This window comes from Hemicordylus capensis, chromosome 3, assembly GCF_027244095.1.
Source record: "Hemicordylus capensis ecotype Gifberg chromosome 3, rHemCap1.1.pri, whole genome shotgun sequence".
Taxonomy (NCBI): Eukaryota; Metazoa; Chordata; class Lepidosauria; order Squamata; family Cordylidae; genus Hemicordylus; species Hemicordylus capensis.
The window spans coordinates 14,532,430-14,547,867 of record NC_069659.1 but is presented as its reverse complement, the minus strand read 5'-3'; the positions used below and the strand labels follow the sequence as shown (position 1 = coordinate 14,547,867).

The window sequence follows — 15,438 nt, the reverse complement described above, 5'->3', positions numbered from 1 at the left end:
TTAGGCCCTTTAAAATTAATCTCTGGATTCGCTGCAGAAAGTAAATAGGTAACATAAAATAAGTCTGAAATCTGAATGCCCAGGGAAAGGCAATAAAAGCAGAGTTATTAAGGGAGTTCTTTTTGACTGATAAAATATATAGTTAAGAATATGTGGGAAGAAAACTACATTTTGAAGATTGAAGGCATGGGTTGTTTTGTGGGGAGTGGGGAAGGTTTTCAGTAAAATGAGAGGGCAGAATCCTCAAATCCTGTGCCCCTGTATCTGTCAGTTGTGAGATTTTGACTGGGCATTTAATAAAGTTGCTTTCCCCCCACTCCCCCAGCAGGGCTTCTGGGCCCTTTAGCAGCTGTGGAAATGTCAAATATACAAAAGGCGCAAGCATTCTAAGCTTACAGATACAGGGTTAGAGAAAGCTTCACCTGTTGGATTTCTGTTACCATGCAAATGTTGATGCATAAGAGCGTAGCAAGACAAAAAATTTGAATCCATATCAGTACAAACCTATGCTGATAATTTTCCAATCTCTTCTTTTAGGATTTGTATATGGCTCGTTTGGCAGTGCCATTAGACCACAGTTTGAAACATGATGCTTTTGAAACAGTTTGAAACATGAGAGCCGCTCTGCTGTACCAGTCAGAGTGCAGGAGTGGGACTGGGGAGACCTGGGTTCAAATCTCATCTCAGAAGTCTCAAATCCCTGCTATTTGAGCAAAGAGGCACCTTTTTAGTGGTGATTCTCTTTATTCAGCAGGGGGAGAACTGCTGGCCCTATCCATTCCCAGCACAACATCCCTCCAGTCCATCTTAGGTCTCTTTTTTAGATTGTGAGCCCTTTGGGGACAGGGAGCCACTTTAGCCATTTTATTTATTTACTGTATTTATTTCTATGCAAACCGCTTTGGGAAACTTTTGTTGAAGAGCGGTATGTAAATATTTGTTGTATTCGTAAGGTGATCTTCAGACAGTCACTTTCTTAGAGGCTAAACTACCTCACAGGTTTGCTGTGAAAATAAGAACCATGAATGCGATCTTGAACTCCTTAAACAATGAGTGGGATAGGCGTATAAGTAAATAAGGGGAATTGCCAAGTGACCAGAAAATACCAATTTGGTTTGCTCCTGTGCCTTTAGCAGAAGTCTGATCTGCAGTAAACTGCAGGTGAATTTTCTCATGGAAATCAACACAATCACCTGCCAGCTGGTTGCTACAGACCAGAATGGTATTAAAGAGATAGCTACAGGAGCTGGCTGAAAAGTTGGCAGCCTTTTAAGATATTCGTTTCAGTGGAATTAGCAGATGCATACAAGTGTATAAGATAGTCGCAATTGAGTTGTGGCATATTAATTGTGAAAGTTGCTGAGCAGCATCCAAGTATTCTCAGTAGAAGTCAACATTAATGAGACAGTAATTAAGCAGTTGGCTGGGAGCTCATTAAACTCCTTCTAAACTTTTGCTGCTGGGGATGCAACCTTAATTGAACTTGGTCCATATTCCATGCCACAGATCACCATAAATATTCTAGCACAAATTTTTCTTTCTTGGCCCTTTTTAAAAACCGCATGCTATGGGTGTGCAGAACCAGTTTGAATTGAACTGGGTTTGATTCAAACCAGCCCAGTTTGACTGGTTCAAACTTGAACCAGCCCACCCCCACAAAAAGGAGGCTGGTCCAAGTTCAAAACCAACTGGGCCTGGTCTGATATGGACTGGTTTGACCTGGTTTGGCCAGTTCAAAGCTTTGCTTGTACACGGAAATCCGCGGAGGCAAATGGCCTCCGTGCGTCTGTGGGGGCCAGAACCAGGCTGCCACTGGCCCACACTGCTGGGGAGGGGTAGTGCTGACAGGGCTTAGAGGAGCTGCTGCCACCGCCACAAAAGCCGGTTAGGTGTCCTCTTGTCAGCCCCCACCCCCGCTGGCCACCCTAAAGGATTCCTTGTAAAGGGGAGTCTTCCCTACAGTCCCCTTTGCAAGCATAGCCACTGAACCGATTCAACCCAGTTCAACTGAATGGATCGGACTGCCGGCCGGCTCGATCAAACTGGCTTGCAGACTGGTGGTTCGGTTAGAATTAGGCTCAGATTCTAACTGAACTGCCTGTACTAGCTCCGTGCACACCCCTACCACATGCAGCATACCCGTGTGTAATATAAAATAAAATAAAATAAAATAAAATAAAATAAAATAAAATAAAATAAAATAAAATAAAATAAAATAAAATAAAATAAAATAAAATAAAATATAATATAATATAATATAATATAATAATATGCCATTACTAGAGATGCTTGCTTCTTCTGACCATCTTTAGTACACCGGTGGCACCAGAACAAATAATGAGCCGCACAGAATGGGCTAGATGGATTTCTGTGTACGTCTGTAGCAGTAGCGGCCCACATGGGCGGAGCAGGAGGATGGTAAATGAGGCACAGTGGGGGCTCCTCTCATTCTCCTCTCCCCATCCTGGCTGCCTCATTTTGCCTCGCCTCCCCCACTGCCAGGTATGCAAGCTGCTTGTCCGCCCATGTTGGGTACCCCATCAACAGAGGGAACTGTTGAGATGCCAATTGAGAAATACCTTTAAAAACTTTCTGCATGGAGCTGCAGCTTCTTAAAAATCCATTTTGAGTCACCTAGGACAGATCCATGTTAGGAGGAGATCATTTTGTAGTCTCTGAAGCTGAGGTGAAGGATGAAGCCGCAAGAGACCACCCACACTAATAGAGCTCTAGCCACACAGTCCAGCCAGCAATTACTTCCTTTTCATTTCAAAATGGGAACACACACAAATTTGGAGGATGCTACTCTGCCATGTACAGCAAAAGTGGGACCCATTGTCGGAATCTTCCTTCATTATTTATTTTTCCAATTTGCAGAAGTGCGTGGGTCAGCAAAGTCCCTGGAGCGCATGTGGGAGAAAGCAGTGTATCCGTTAAACAGCCATGCTTGCATTTATTGGCACACAATAGGCAAGCCCCATTCCTCCTCCCCCATGGAATATGAGGACACTTGTATCTGCCACATGTATGATATTGCTGTAGGCAAAATCCAATATAGAGGCAAGAAAGCTGTTGCTGCTTGTAAGGACAATAAACTCCGGCTGTGTATTAGCAGAAGATGACTCCTGGTCTCCCTGTTGCTGTGAGCAGTCCATAAGCGGCCAACTTTTTATTATTATTCACTTCTTGGATCCTGTGGCTTTAATAGCAACCTGACACATAGTGAAACTTTTGCCTGGTATGGACAGAAAGTGATAGGGACTGCTTAATTTTGGCAGGTCATGCCAGGGAAGCACCTGTGGGCCACCTCCAGCCTCAAAGGCAGGATGCCTCTGAGTACCAGTTGCAGGGGAGTAACGGCAGGAGAGAGGGCATGCCCTCAACTCCTGTCTGTGGCTTCCAGCGACATCTGGTGGGCCACTGTGCGAAACAGGATGCTGGACTAGATGGGACTTGGGTCTGATCCAGCAGGGCTGTTCTTAAGTTCTTAAGCACAACCAAGCCAATAGAAAAAGCTGGTAACTCTTTACTGTCTGTGACAAAGGTTTGGGGATAGTTATGGTTCACTTTTGGCTGCCATATTTTTTTCTGGTGGGACCCCTCTGCCTTTTGCAGGTGGATGCCAGGCAGAAATCCAGCAAATGCAGTTTCCTTTATCTGGGCATGTTCTGAATTTCTAGCTGCTGTTAAAGGTACGGGAGCCTTCCTGTGAAAATGTGGAGAGCTTTAAATTTTGTTCTAAAAAATCTTTTGGTTTGTTTTTAGCTGTATTTTATTGTAGTTTTTTGTTTGTTTTACAAAATAAAAATTGTATGTTTTGTTGCCTTATTTTGTGAGCCACCCAGAGAACAATTTGTATGGGTTGGCTGTGTAAATAAAGTTGTTGTTTACCTTCGTAATGACTGCTAGGTAAGCAAGAAACAAAATTTAAAACTCAGATTTCATTCTCATACATGGTTGCTGCTTTTAGTAATTTTAGCATTAGCATCACTGTCTCTGCATCTTCTAAATGGGCATAACAATACTTAATTCCTATGATCTCAGCATATACAATGACATATTAAATCAATCCATTCATCCTAGGTCTTGTTGCCAAGTCTTTGCCTGGCAATGATGCCTGTACCTTTAAATGCAGTGAGGCCCTGAGACAGGGTGCAGTGTCTCTGCTTCTCCTCCCATTTCCCTGCACTGAGCCCTTTGATCTGTTACCTAAATTTAAAAGCAATTTAAAGGCATAGCCACCATTTCTGAACAAGTGCCTGTTAACTCTGTTAATAGGAGTTTTGCTGCTGATTTGTCCAAACATGGCTTGTAGTCTAAGGGCACCATCCAGCTTTATCCTGTGCTTGTAGAAACAAATCAAACTGAGCTCCATGGAACTGAATCCCAAGAAAAGTTACACAGACCTGTAAACTGAGTGGTGTAGTAGTTAGAGTATTGGACCGAGTAGAGAGTCTTGAGTTCAAATCCCTGATCAGCCACGAAGCTCCCTGAGTGTCCCAGTCGCTCTCTCTCGGCATAACCTACCTCACAGGGTTGTTGTGAACACAAGACAAAAGAGAAGCCATGTACACTGCCCTGAGCTCCTTGGAGGGAGGACTGGATAAAAATATTAACTAAGACTGAATTAGGATCCAGCAAGCCACCAGATCTGATTTTGCCTCTGCCATGATCAGGTGTCCTGAAGCAACCTACACTCTCAGCCTTTCCCCCCAGTATGGTATGACAATGCACCGACTTTCCTTGCAGGGGAGCTGTGCAATATATGTGAAGAACTTGGTTACATTCTAGGTAGCCTGTTGTAAATTGCCCTGAGCCATTTTTTGGAAGGGCGGTATATAAATCAAATCAAATCAATCAATCAATAATGCACTCCATGTGGAGTGGCCTTTGACGCCAGTGCAGCAGCATCAGATGATCCAGATCCAGTGGGGCACTCATTCTGCAGCAGCTTCCCTGGTTGCCAGTTAACACCCAGACCTTATTCAAAGTGCTGATATTAATCATTAAAGCACTGTCCCTAGTTTTACCTTTGGGGAATACTGTGTTAAAGCTTTGTTATAGTGCAGTGATCTCCATTATTTTTCAAACCAGGGCCACTTGGGCAGTGTGAGAGCCATTTCCCGCTGTGCTGCCCTCCACACAGTACTGCACTTTTCTCAGTGGAGGAGGGCCCTCAAAGAGAGACAGGAGCCCTCTCTTAAGAGCTCTTTGGGGAAAGCACTGGGTAGGGCTACACTTCCCAGCCCTCTGTGCATGCCTTCCAAGATGGTGCAGAGGCTCAAGAGGGCTCCTTTTTCCCTTAAAGGAGCCCCCACTCCAGCACCAGAACATAGGAAGCTGCCTTATACGGGGTCAGACCATTGGTCTATTTAGCTCAGTATTGTCTACACTGACTGGCAGTGGCTTCTGCAGGGTAGGAGTCTCTCCCAGCCCTATCTTGGAGAAGCCAGGGAGGGAACCTGACATTTTCTGCATGCAAGCATGCAGGTGCTCTTTCCAGAGCGGCCCCATCCTCTGAGGGGTATATCTTACAGTGTTCACATGTAGTCTCCCATCCAAATGCAAACCAGGGTGGACCCTGCTTAGCAAAGAGGACAATTCATGCTTGCTACCACAAGACCAGCACTTCATGGTGAGAATGGTTGTCTCTGCATGGTGAAAGCATACTCAGCTTTGGCCAAAGTGGTGTTTATTAAAGTAAAGTACCATCGAGTTGGTGTCGACTCCTGGCGACCACAGCACCCTGTGGTTTTCTTTGGTAGAATACAGGTGGGGTTTATCATTACCTCCTCCCACACAGTATTAGATGATGCCTTTCAGCATCTTCCTATATCACTGCTGCCCAATATTGCTGGTGGGCAACACACTGGTGGGGATTCGAACCGGCAACCTCTTGCTCCCTAGGCAAGTTACTTCCCCACTGTGCCATTAGGTGGCCATGTTGATTATTAGGCCTGTGCAATTAGTCAGTGAATAGCTATGTTATAGTGCAAGATGCTAAAGCAGGGATAGGCAGACTTAGCTCTCCAGCTGTTGCTGAACTACAACTCCCAACATCCCCAGCTGCCATTAATTGCAGCTGGGGATGATGGGAGTTGCAGTTCAGCAACGGCTCGAGAGCCAAAGTTGCGTGCCCCAATGCTAGAGCATCTCTTCATTCTACACTCTGTACAGAGTCTTCAGCAGTGAAATGGTGGAGTGTCGCATTGCCCAGGGATGCCGCTCCATGACGCTGGGTCCATGGTGAGACACCGTACGACCATTATATATTTCTCATGTACCTTTAGAACCACCCTTTAGACCTCCTCCCAATGTGTCTTCCAACATCGGCTAAATATGCCCTCGCCTTGTTTTTATTTAAGCCTTTTCCTTTGGTCTTTTATTTCTCTCTCTCTCTCTCTCTCTCTCTCTCTCTCTCTCTCTCTCTCTCTCTCCTTTTAAATGGTTTGGGCTGTTTTATATTGGTTTTTAAAAGTTGTTTTTCATTGTAATTTGTAAGTTGCCTTGAGTCGTATGAGACAGGCAAGGAGACGTTTTTAACATAAATAAATAGAACTAGCTCAGTATCATCAGCACTGAATGGCAGCAGCTCTTCAGGGCTGGGGCGACCCCCAAATATTGTGGCACCTGAAGCAAGGTGCCAAATGCTGCCTTGCCCCATGTCCTGGTACCCCCTTTCAAAACTGACCCTGGATGGCTTTAAAAGGGGCTTAGACAAATTCATGGAGGGCAGGTCTATTAATGGCTACTAGCCTGGTGGCTGTGGGCCACCTCCAGCCTCAGAGGCAAGATGCTTCTAAATACCTGTTGCCAGTGTTCCCTCTAACAGGGATTCCCAGGTGTTGTTGACTACAGCTCCCAGAATCCCTAGCTGCAATGGCTTTTGCTTGGGGATTATAGGAGTTGTCGTCAACACCATCTGGGAATCCCTGTTAGAGGAAACACTGCCTGTTGCTGGGGAGCAACAGCCATAGAGAGGGCATGCCCTCGCCTCTTGCCAGTGGGGTTTCCAGAGGCATCTGGTGCGCCACTGTGTGAAATGAGATGCTGGAGTAGCTGGACCATGGGCCTGATCCAGCAGGGCTGTTCTTATGTTCTTATCTCTGCCACAACGTGTGGTTGCAAGCTTTAAAAGTGGGGTAGGAAGGAGGGAAGATTTCTAGCAGCCTCCTGTTCTCTCCATGTGCTTCTCGAAGCTTTCTAAAGAGAGGAGAGCTTGGCTTGTGGTAGCGAGTATGAATTGTCCCCTTTGCTAAGAAGGGTCTGAATTTGGATGGGTGACTACATGTGCACACTAGAAGATGTTCCCTGTAGCGGATGGGGCCAGAGCTCAGGGAAAGCATGCAGAAGGCCCCAGGTTCACTCCCTGGCAGCATCTCCAGGTAGGGTTGGGAAAGGCCCCTGCCTGGAACCTTGAAGAGCCGCTGCCAGGCAGTGTAGGCAATGCTGAGCTAGATGGGCCAGTGGTCTGAGCTAGATGAGCCAGTATAAGGCAGCTTCTTATGTTCCTAAGAGGTGCTTCTTGCCACCCTGCTGGTGCTCAAATAATCCACCACCTAAGGCGACCGCCACACCTTGCCTCAAGGAAGGACCGCCCGTGCTCCAGGATTTCGGGCAGAGGCCTTCCCCCCCCCCCACCTTGGAGATATGAGGGATTGAACCTAAGTTCTTTTCCATGCAAAGTGCATGCGCTACCACTCTGCTATGGCCCCACCCTAACATGGCAGGCCGTTTGTTTCTTGATACACTTATATCTCGCTCTTCCTTCAAGGAGCCCTAAGCAGTGCACATGATTATGTGTAGCCTCACAACAACCCTGCGAGGTCTGCTAGGCTGAGTGAGCAGTGACTGGCCCGAGTCACCCAGTGAGCTTCGTGACTGAATGGGGACATGGACTCGGGTCTCCCCAGTCCACCACCACACCAAGCTGACTCCCAATCAATACTTGACATTAAGCCACACAGAAAAGACAACGGCCAGCTCGTGGGATCTGCGGCAGTAAACCTTGGATCGAGTGCATGATTCGGAAGCACGATCCATTGATTGGAAGGCAACTCATTTCCAAGTCATCTGCTTAGCAATGCTAATGCGCCTTCCAGCTTAAGTGGCTCGTGTATTGCAGCCATAATGGAAAAGATGCACAGGGCGGGAGGGGGGAGAGTTGAGGAGTGCTTAGCCTTGGCAGTGCTGCTTGTGTGGCCGTGGAGTAATAGTAGTAGTAGTAGTCTATTACTCACCGAGCTGAGCAGGAGCTCTGTGGCTTTAAAAAGGGAAGCTGGTCCACGCTCTCTCTTTCCTCCACCGGATCTAAGATGGATGCTTCTGCAGCAGCACAGCCCACAAGCAGACCTTGCCCCGCCTGGTTGTTTTGCTTCTCCTGGAAGCTGGCTCCAGACAAGCCATCTGCACTGCCGGTGAAGCAGAAAAGAGAGGGCAGCTCCCCCCAGGTAAGGCTGTCACGGATGCAGAGCAACCCTTCCCTGCACACCTGCTTGGAAGGGGAGGCACCGAGGACGGTGTTATGCTGAGAATTATGGTCCCCGCGTGTTTCGTCTGCCTTGCTTCTTGACATCCGCAGACTGCAGCTCTCTGCAAAAGGACAAATTGTCTCCTGGCCGGTTGCTTTTTAAAACTTTGGTGTGCTCCGTTTCGTTGGAGGAGGGCGGGGAGCACATAGGGGGCATTGCTACCCACTCCTCCACCCCTTTCCCCCTGGCAGAGCTAATTCAGTATGACTGAAGCCCCTCCCAGATGTGCTTTCTCCTCTAGTCTAGCCACCTCTTGGCTTGGCAGCCCTCCTTGAATTTTTACAAGCTGCAGAGAGGAGTCTGGCGCCTCGGAGAGAGAAGTGAGATGGGCAGAGATTCAACAGGTGTAGCTTCATGTAGCGTAGGGATAGGAGAAAGGAGGTCTGGGCTGACTGCATTTCTGCTTGCCTTTTAGAGGTTGAGGAGGCAGATGATTATTGTAATTTTATCTCGCCTTTCCTTCAAGGACCAGAGCCTTTGTATGGTTAGGGTGTTATAGAAATGTAATAAATACATATAAATATGGCGGTAGGGCAGTGAACATGGCTGTATTCGCCTCTATTTTCACAGCAGCGCTGTGAGGTAGGCTAGGCCGAGAGAGGCTGACTGCCCCAGTTTGTCCAGGGGGATTCTGGCTGAGTGGGGATTCGAATCCAGATCTCCAGACTTGCAGTAGAGTTAGAACAAACAAAAGAAAGCTCTTCCTGCAGGCCACAATTAATTTATAGCATGTGCTGCCAAGATGTGGTAGAGAGTCTTTGATGCTCACCTAAAAGCCAATTAAACCAGTGGCATTTACTAAAGGCCACTGGCTTAATTGGCTTTAAAAGGGGATATTGCAAACCAGTGGGTAATGTTCTTAGCTGGATGCAGCTTTTAAGGTCAGAGGCAGGTAAGCTGCTGAGTACCAGGGGCTGGGGAGCAACAGCAGGAGGGGTCTGTGCCCCCCCCCCCGATCCTGCTCATTGCTTTCTAGAGGCAGGTTGGCCACTGTGAGATATGGGATGCTGGGCTAGGTGGACCTTTGGTCTGATTCAGTCAGGCTCTTCATAGGTTCTTATGAATGCAAAGTGTGTCTTGGGGCATGTGGTCCATTTGGGGGGATCAAAGGTGTAGGAGTGATCTTCCCATGAGGCAATGTGAGATGGTCACCTCAAGCAGCCGATCAGTGAGGTGCCACCAGGGGCAGCAAGATTGTATCCTTCCTGCCTATTGTATATTGTATCTATTTTATTGCTGTGAGCCACCCTGAGTGGTCATGTACTGGAGGGGAGGGATATAAAATAAAGTTTCAAATAAATACATTCACCAAGATGCTCACCTGAACCCCTCTTGCTGCCCCCCCATCATGATTGGAGCAGCTACCACCTGGAAAAAGGCATCCTCTTCTCCTCCATCACTGCTGCCACCATCACCTCCTTCATGAAATGGGCTGCCTATGAAAAGGGGAGGAAGCAAAAGAGGAAATGAGGAAACATAGGAAGCTGCCATATTCTGAGTCAGAGCATTGGTCAGTATTGTCTTCACAGACTGGCAGTGGCTTCTCCAAGGTTGCAGGCAGGAATCTCTCTCAGCCCTGTCTTGGAGAAGCTGCCAGGGAGGGAACTTGGAACCTTCTGCTCTTCCCAGAGCAGCTCCATCCCCTGAGGGGAATATCTTACAGTGCTCACACTTCTCATCTCCCTTTCATATGCAACCAGGGCAGACCCTGCTTAGCTAAGGGGGCAAGTCATGCTTGCGACCACAAGACCAGCAATCCTCCCACATAGGAACATAGGAAGCTGCCATATTCTGAGTCAGACCATTGGCCTATCTAGCTCAGTATTGTCTACACAGACTGGCAGCGGCTTCTCCAAGGTTGCAGGCAGGAATCTCTCTCAGCCCTATCTTGGAGATGCCACCAGGGAGGGAACTTGGAACCTAGATGCTCTTCCCAGAGCGGCTCTATCCCCTGAGGGGAATATTTTATAGTACTCACACTTCTCGTCTCCCATCCATAAGCAACCAGGGCAGACCCTGCTTAGCTAAGGGGACAAGTCATGCTTGCTACCACAAGACCAGCTCTCCTCTCCAAACAGGCAGTGGAGTACCGGAGACACTCTACAGAGTGTCTTCAGCAGTCTACTGTCATTTCCTCTCCTGCTTCCTCCCCCTTTTCATTAGGAGTCGAGCAACACATGAAGACGGAGGTGGAGAAAGGCACACTATCACTGCAGCAGCAGCAGCAGCAGAAGAGGAGGTGAATGTGAGTTGGGGGGGGGGCAGCAGCATTTGATGGGGGAGGAGTACACACATGTGGGGGGGGGACTGCATTTGGCGCCCTGACTTCAGGAGCGGTCTTAGTCTGCCGTTGCAAAGATAGGCCCAAGAAGCCTGGCTGGAACATCCATGCAAATGGAATGCCTCCTCCTCAAGATGTGCATGCTTTTCATGGCAGTTGTGCACTGGTTCTTTCTTCTTTCTTCTTTTATTATTTTGACATATTTATATACCGCCCCAAACCTGCGTCTCTGGGCGGTGTACAACAAAACCCTTTCCCTTCTTTGGCAGGGAAATCAATGATGAGAGGGATCGCTGAAGGATATCTACTGCCTTAGAGGGGAAAGCAGTATTGTCACTGCCCCACTTGTCAAACTTGGGAAATATGAGGGATGATGCAAAAACACTTCTGGTCTGTTGAGTCCTGCAGGGAATTCAATAGAACTTCTTAGAATTCAGTGGCAGGAGTGTAGCCACCATCAGCCACCATGCAAAGGGGTCATGGCCTGGGCTGCCGAGAGCCCGAGCGAGCTCTCAGCTTGTTATTTCAGGCAGCACCGGTGGTCTGATAGGGCATTCCTGCCTTTCTCTCCTCTAGGGAGAAAAAGGGGGGAATGTCCTATCGGGCAGCTGGCGCTGCCTGAAATAACAAACTGAGAGTTCGCTCGGGCTCTCGGCAGCCCGGGTGGGAGGGGGGAGTTCCTCTGGAGCCTGCGCTATGCCCCCATGCGCATGACCTAATGCACAGGGGCATAACTGGAGGGGGCCACCGTGTGGGGCTGGACCCAGGCTGCTGTTTGGCTTGCTCCGTGGCTGTTCAGCAGGCTTGCCTCAAGTGAATGAGATTCCAGAATTCACCCTGAAGAAGGAAGCTCCTGGAATGGATGAGTCCACCCTGCTTCCTACTCTCAGATAAGATCAGCAGTTAGGGAAAGGAGACGAGCCTTTGCAGACTAACACCACGGTCCTTGAATCTGACAGGCCGATTTGAGTGCAATATGTCAGGATGACTGCATCAAGTGAAACAATCAAGTGGCACAGTTGAATGAGAACTAATGAGAACATCAGAACAGGGGATGTGTTGATGTGGCATTGGTTTGAACTAACCGTAGTATAGAACCCTGGAGTTTCCAAACGTATTACAGGCAAATCATGGTTTAGAGTGGCTTGTCTGCTTTTGTTTTCCATCCTCTCAATACTCATTCTTATAAATTTATCTACTTATTCCAACCTCCATAATGCAGCAGGGTCTGAGCTGCTCTTATGGTAAAGAACATAAGAACAGCACTGCTGTATCAGGCCCATCTAGTCCAGCATCCTGCTTCATACAGTGGCCCACCAGATGCCGCTGGAAGCCACAGGCAGGAGTTGAGGGTTTGCCCCTCAAGGTAAAGGTAAAGTGTGCTGTCGAGTCAGTGTTGACTCCGGGTGACCACAGAGCCCTGTGGTTGTCTTTGGTAGAATACAGGAAGTGTTTACCATTGCCTCCTCCCACACAGTATGAGATGATGCCTTTCGGCATCTTCTTATATCGCTGCTGCCTGATATAGGTGTTTCCCAGTCTCCAAAACATACCAGCGGGGATTTGAACTGGCAACCTCTGGCTTGATAGTTAAGCTATTTCCCCACTGCGCCATTAGGTGGCTGGCCTTATGGTAGCAAGCATGAATTGTCCCATTTACTAAGCAGGGTCCACTCTGGTTTGCATTTGAATGGGAGACACGTGGGAGCACTTTCAGATATTCCTCTTAGGGGATGGAGGTGCTCTGGGAAGAGCATCTGCCTGTTTGCATGCAGAAGGTTGCAGGTTCCTTCCCTGGCATCTCCATACTGGGGCTGAGAGGACTCCTGCCTGCAACCTTGGAGAAGCTGCTGCCGGTCTGGGTCGAAAATACTGAGCTAGATGGACCAATGGTCTGACTCGGCATAAGGCAGCTTCCTATGTTCTTAGCTGTAACTGTGGTCTGTCAGCTCTAATATCCTGCCAGATTATTCCACGAGATTTATTTATTTATTTATTTATTTATTTATTCATTCATTCATTCATTCATTCATTTATATTGTTAAATTTCTATACCACCTTTTATCAAAACAATCCCAAGGCGGTTTATATATAATGTATATATCAGACAGTATATCAATTCGATAAATCAATAAAATAATAAACAATTATCTATGGGGCCAGTTTGGATGATACCTTACTAGCCCACGTGATTAAGAAGGGGATGTACTGGGAGTGTGGATTTCCCAATGTCCTCCTGGTAAAATCCCTTTATTGTTTGAGGAGATGTCCATCCAAATGGCCCCTCTCTACATGTGCTCCAAATATTTGTTTAAGTAAGTAAAGAGTGGAGCCCCTGTGAAGGGAAGATGAAGGTGGACAGCTTTGCCACACAATAAAGAGATGTGCCAGAAGGGTGTTGGGATGGCCCCATAGGACATCACAGCAGGTGTTCTCTTGGTGAGCTCCCTTCCTAATTGTGTGGGCCAGTACGTATCACCTGAACCAGCCCAATAACTTGCAAACTGATGCCAAGCGGTGGTCTGCAGTGATTCTGGTCTTGCCACTTGCGCACTGTGATTGGTCAGTCGGGCATTGGTTCTAGTTGTACTTCATAGGAACATAGGAAACTGCCATATACTGAGTCAGACCATTGGTCTATCTAGCTCAGTATTGTCTTCACAGACTGGCAGCGGCTTCTCCAAGGTTGCAGGCAGGAGTCTTTCCCAGCCCCAACTGGAGAGGCCAGGGAGGGAACTTGAAACCTTCTGCTCTTCCCAGAGAGGCTTCATCCCCTGAGGGGAATATCTTGCAGTGCTCACAAATCAAGTCTCCCATTCAGATACAACCAGGGCAGACCCTGCTTAGCTATGGGGACAAGTCATGCTTGCGACCACAAGACCAGCTCTCCTCCCTTTACCTTAACCACGGTGGGTGATGTTTGAGTTGGGCAAAGGTGTTGGTGTTGGTGAGATGCAGATTTCCCGAAGCTTCATTTAAACTACAGGGATGCTGTTTTTCCTGCTTTTCACATTTCCCCTCTAGCTTTGCAAATGGCAATTCCCATCCTGCTTTGTTTTCAGTTCTGTCTTAGCGCCTCACCTTCCTCTTTATTTTAAGGTTTCCCCTCCTTAATTAATTACATAAATTACATAAATTAAAGGAATCTTTAAAGTCAAGTATTGCTTTGACAAGATTATGTAATACTTTATCTCCTTGAACTTTGTAAACTATGACCCAAAGACATCTGTTAAATGTTCATATGTATGAGCTTTCCATGGGACCTACTAATAGCAATTGGCTGGAAGTCCACTTTTTATTTAACCCGCTATAGCACAAGGCTGTGGATGTTTCCTTGAAAGTAAGCCACACTTTCCTCAATGGGGCTTACTCCCAAGTAAATAGAGGGCTGATGGGTTTATCATTGGGTCACCCAGAATTTATCTTCTGCTGCACAGTTGACATCAATAAAAGAAAGACTTGGGTTTGGAATCTTGCAATTAGATTCTGGTGATATTTTAATTTCAGGTGACTCCCAGATTGAATCTCTGAGCATTTTGGTCCATATATCCAATACTCAGCATTTGTAGTGCTTCTGTCCAGTGGTGACTGGGGCAGGGGGGCATGGAGCGGGAGGAGAGCATGCTGTCAACAAAAACCTGTTGCGCATGTGCATGGGCCAACTGAGTGGCAGAGGCGTGATGTGTGACTCATTGTGTGGGATGCCAGGCGGCTGAATGGGTTGCCAGGGAGCAGTGAGGAGGGAGCTTTTATTGGAGAGAGACTTCATCTTCCATTCCGTATCCCTTCCCCAGTGTCCAATCGCCCGCCACTGCTTATATCCAATTTTAAAAATAGCACAATGAACATTAATGTTGAACTGACCTTTCTGAGCCTTCATTCATAGCCCCTATGATGAAAGGTGGTCTTTACTCTTGATCAGGGCAGTTCCCAGGCACCAGCTCACCATGGTGCCTGGGAATTTAGGTGTGGCATCTGAGCCAGGTGGTGGGCAGATGAACCTGGGAAGAGGAGAAGGCAGCAAGGAAGGTGGGGATAGATTTCTCCCTCTTCCTCCTGGTCATGTTGGTCCATCACCTGACCTGAGCTGGAAGACTGGCCGGGAAAAGGACTGAGCAGGCAAAGTAGGGGCAAGCAAGGTGGCAAGACTGCCACTCCATGCAGCAGAGGGCCTTTCCAGGGATGAGTGATGAGCTCACCTCCCCATGAAGCAGGGGGCAGTCTGGCTCAGGGGCGGAGCCACCATGGGATGAACAGGTTCAAAGAACCCGGGCCGCCACCAATCAGTGGCTGCGAGCACGGCCCCAGACATACCCCCACTTCTGATGTCGGATGCGGGGGAGGGGCGTTATTTTAGTCCCGACGGGGCCACGGGGCCCTATTTGGAGCCAAAATCAACCCACGCTGCATTGGCTCCTCCTGCATTGGCGCTGGATTGGCTGCTCCTGGTCTTGCTGCTAACAAAGTGGGGCTGATCGATTTCCCTCCCAAATGGGGCCGCGTAACCCTGTTTAGTAGAGAGATTGGCCTGTGCTGCATTGGCAGCGTGGTCGGAATGGCTCTCCCTGCCTTTAAGGCAGGGAGAGTCGTTCCAGCCCACCCTGCCCAACACAGTGCAGGCTGATC

The 15,438-nt window shown here is 47.9% G+C and overlaps 1 protein-coding gene across 21 annotated transcripts in view; it reads left to right on the top strand.

Moving 5' to 3' along the window:
* The window catches only part of DLG2 (discs large MAGUK scaffold protein 2), a 1,429,269-nt gene that overhangs the window by 566,488 nt on the left and 847,343 nt on the right, over positions 1-15,438 (top strand). Inside the window, exons 1-2 of one of the 21 annotated variants that reach the window (XM_053304286.1) lie at positions 6,205-6,246; positions 10,695-10,776. The exons of 19 other annotated variants lie outside the window; for them this stretch is intronic. In XM_053304286.1, the coding sequence (XP_053160261.1) occupies positions 6,230-6,246; positions 10,695-10,776 (99 nt within the window). In that variant the 5' untranslated portion in view covers positions 6,205-6,229. Of the gene's footprint in view, positions 1-6,115; positions 6,247-10,694; positions 10,777-15,438 lie in introns of those variants that run through there. One more of the 21 variants, XM_053304293.1, reaches the window with a different exon arrangement.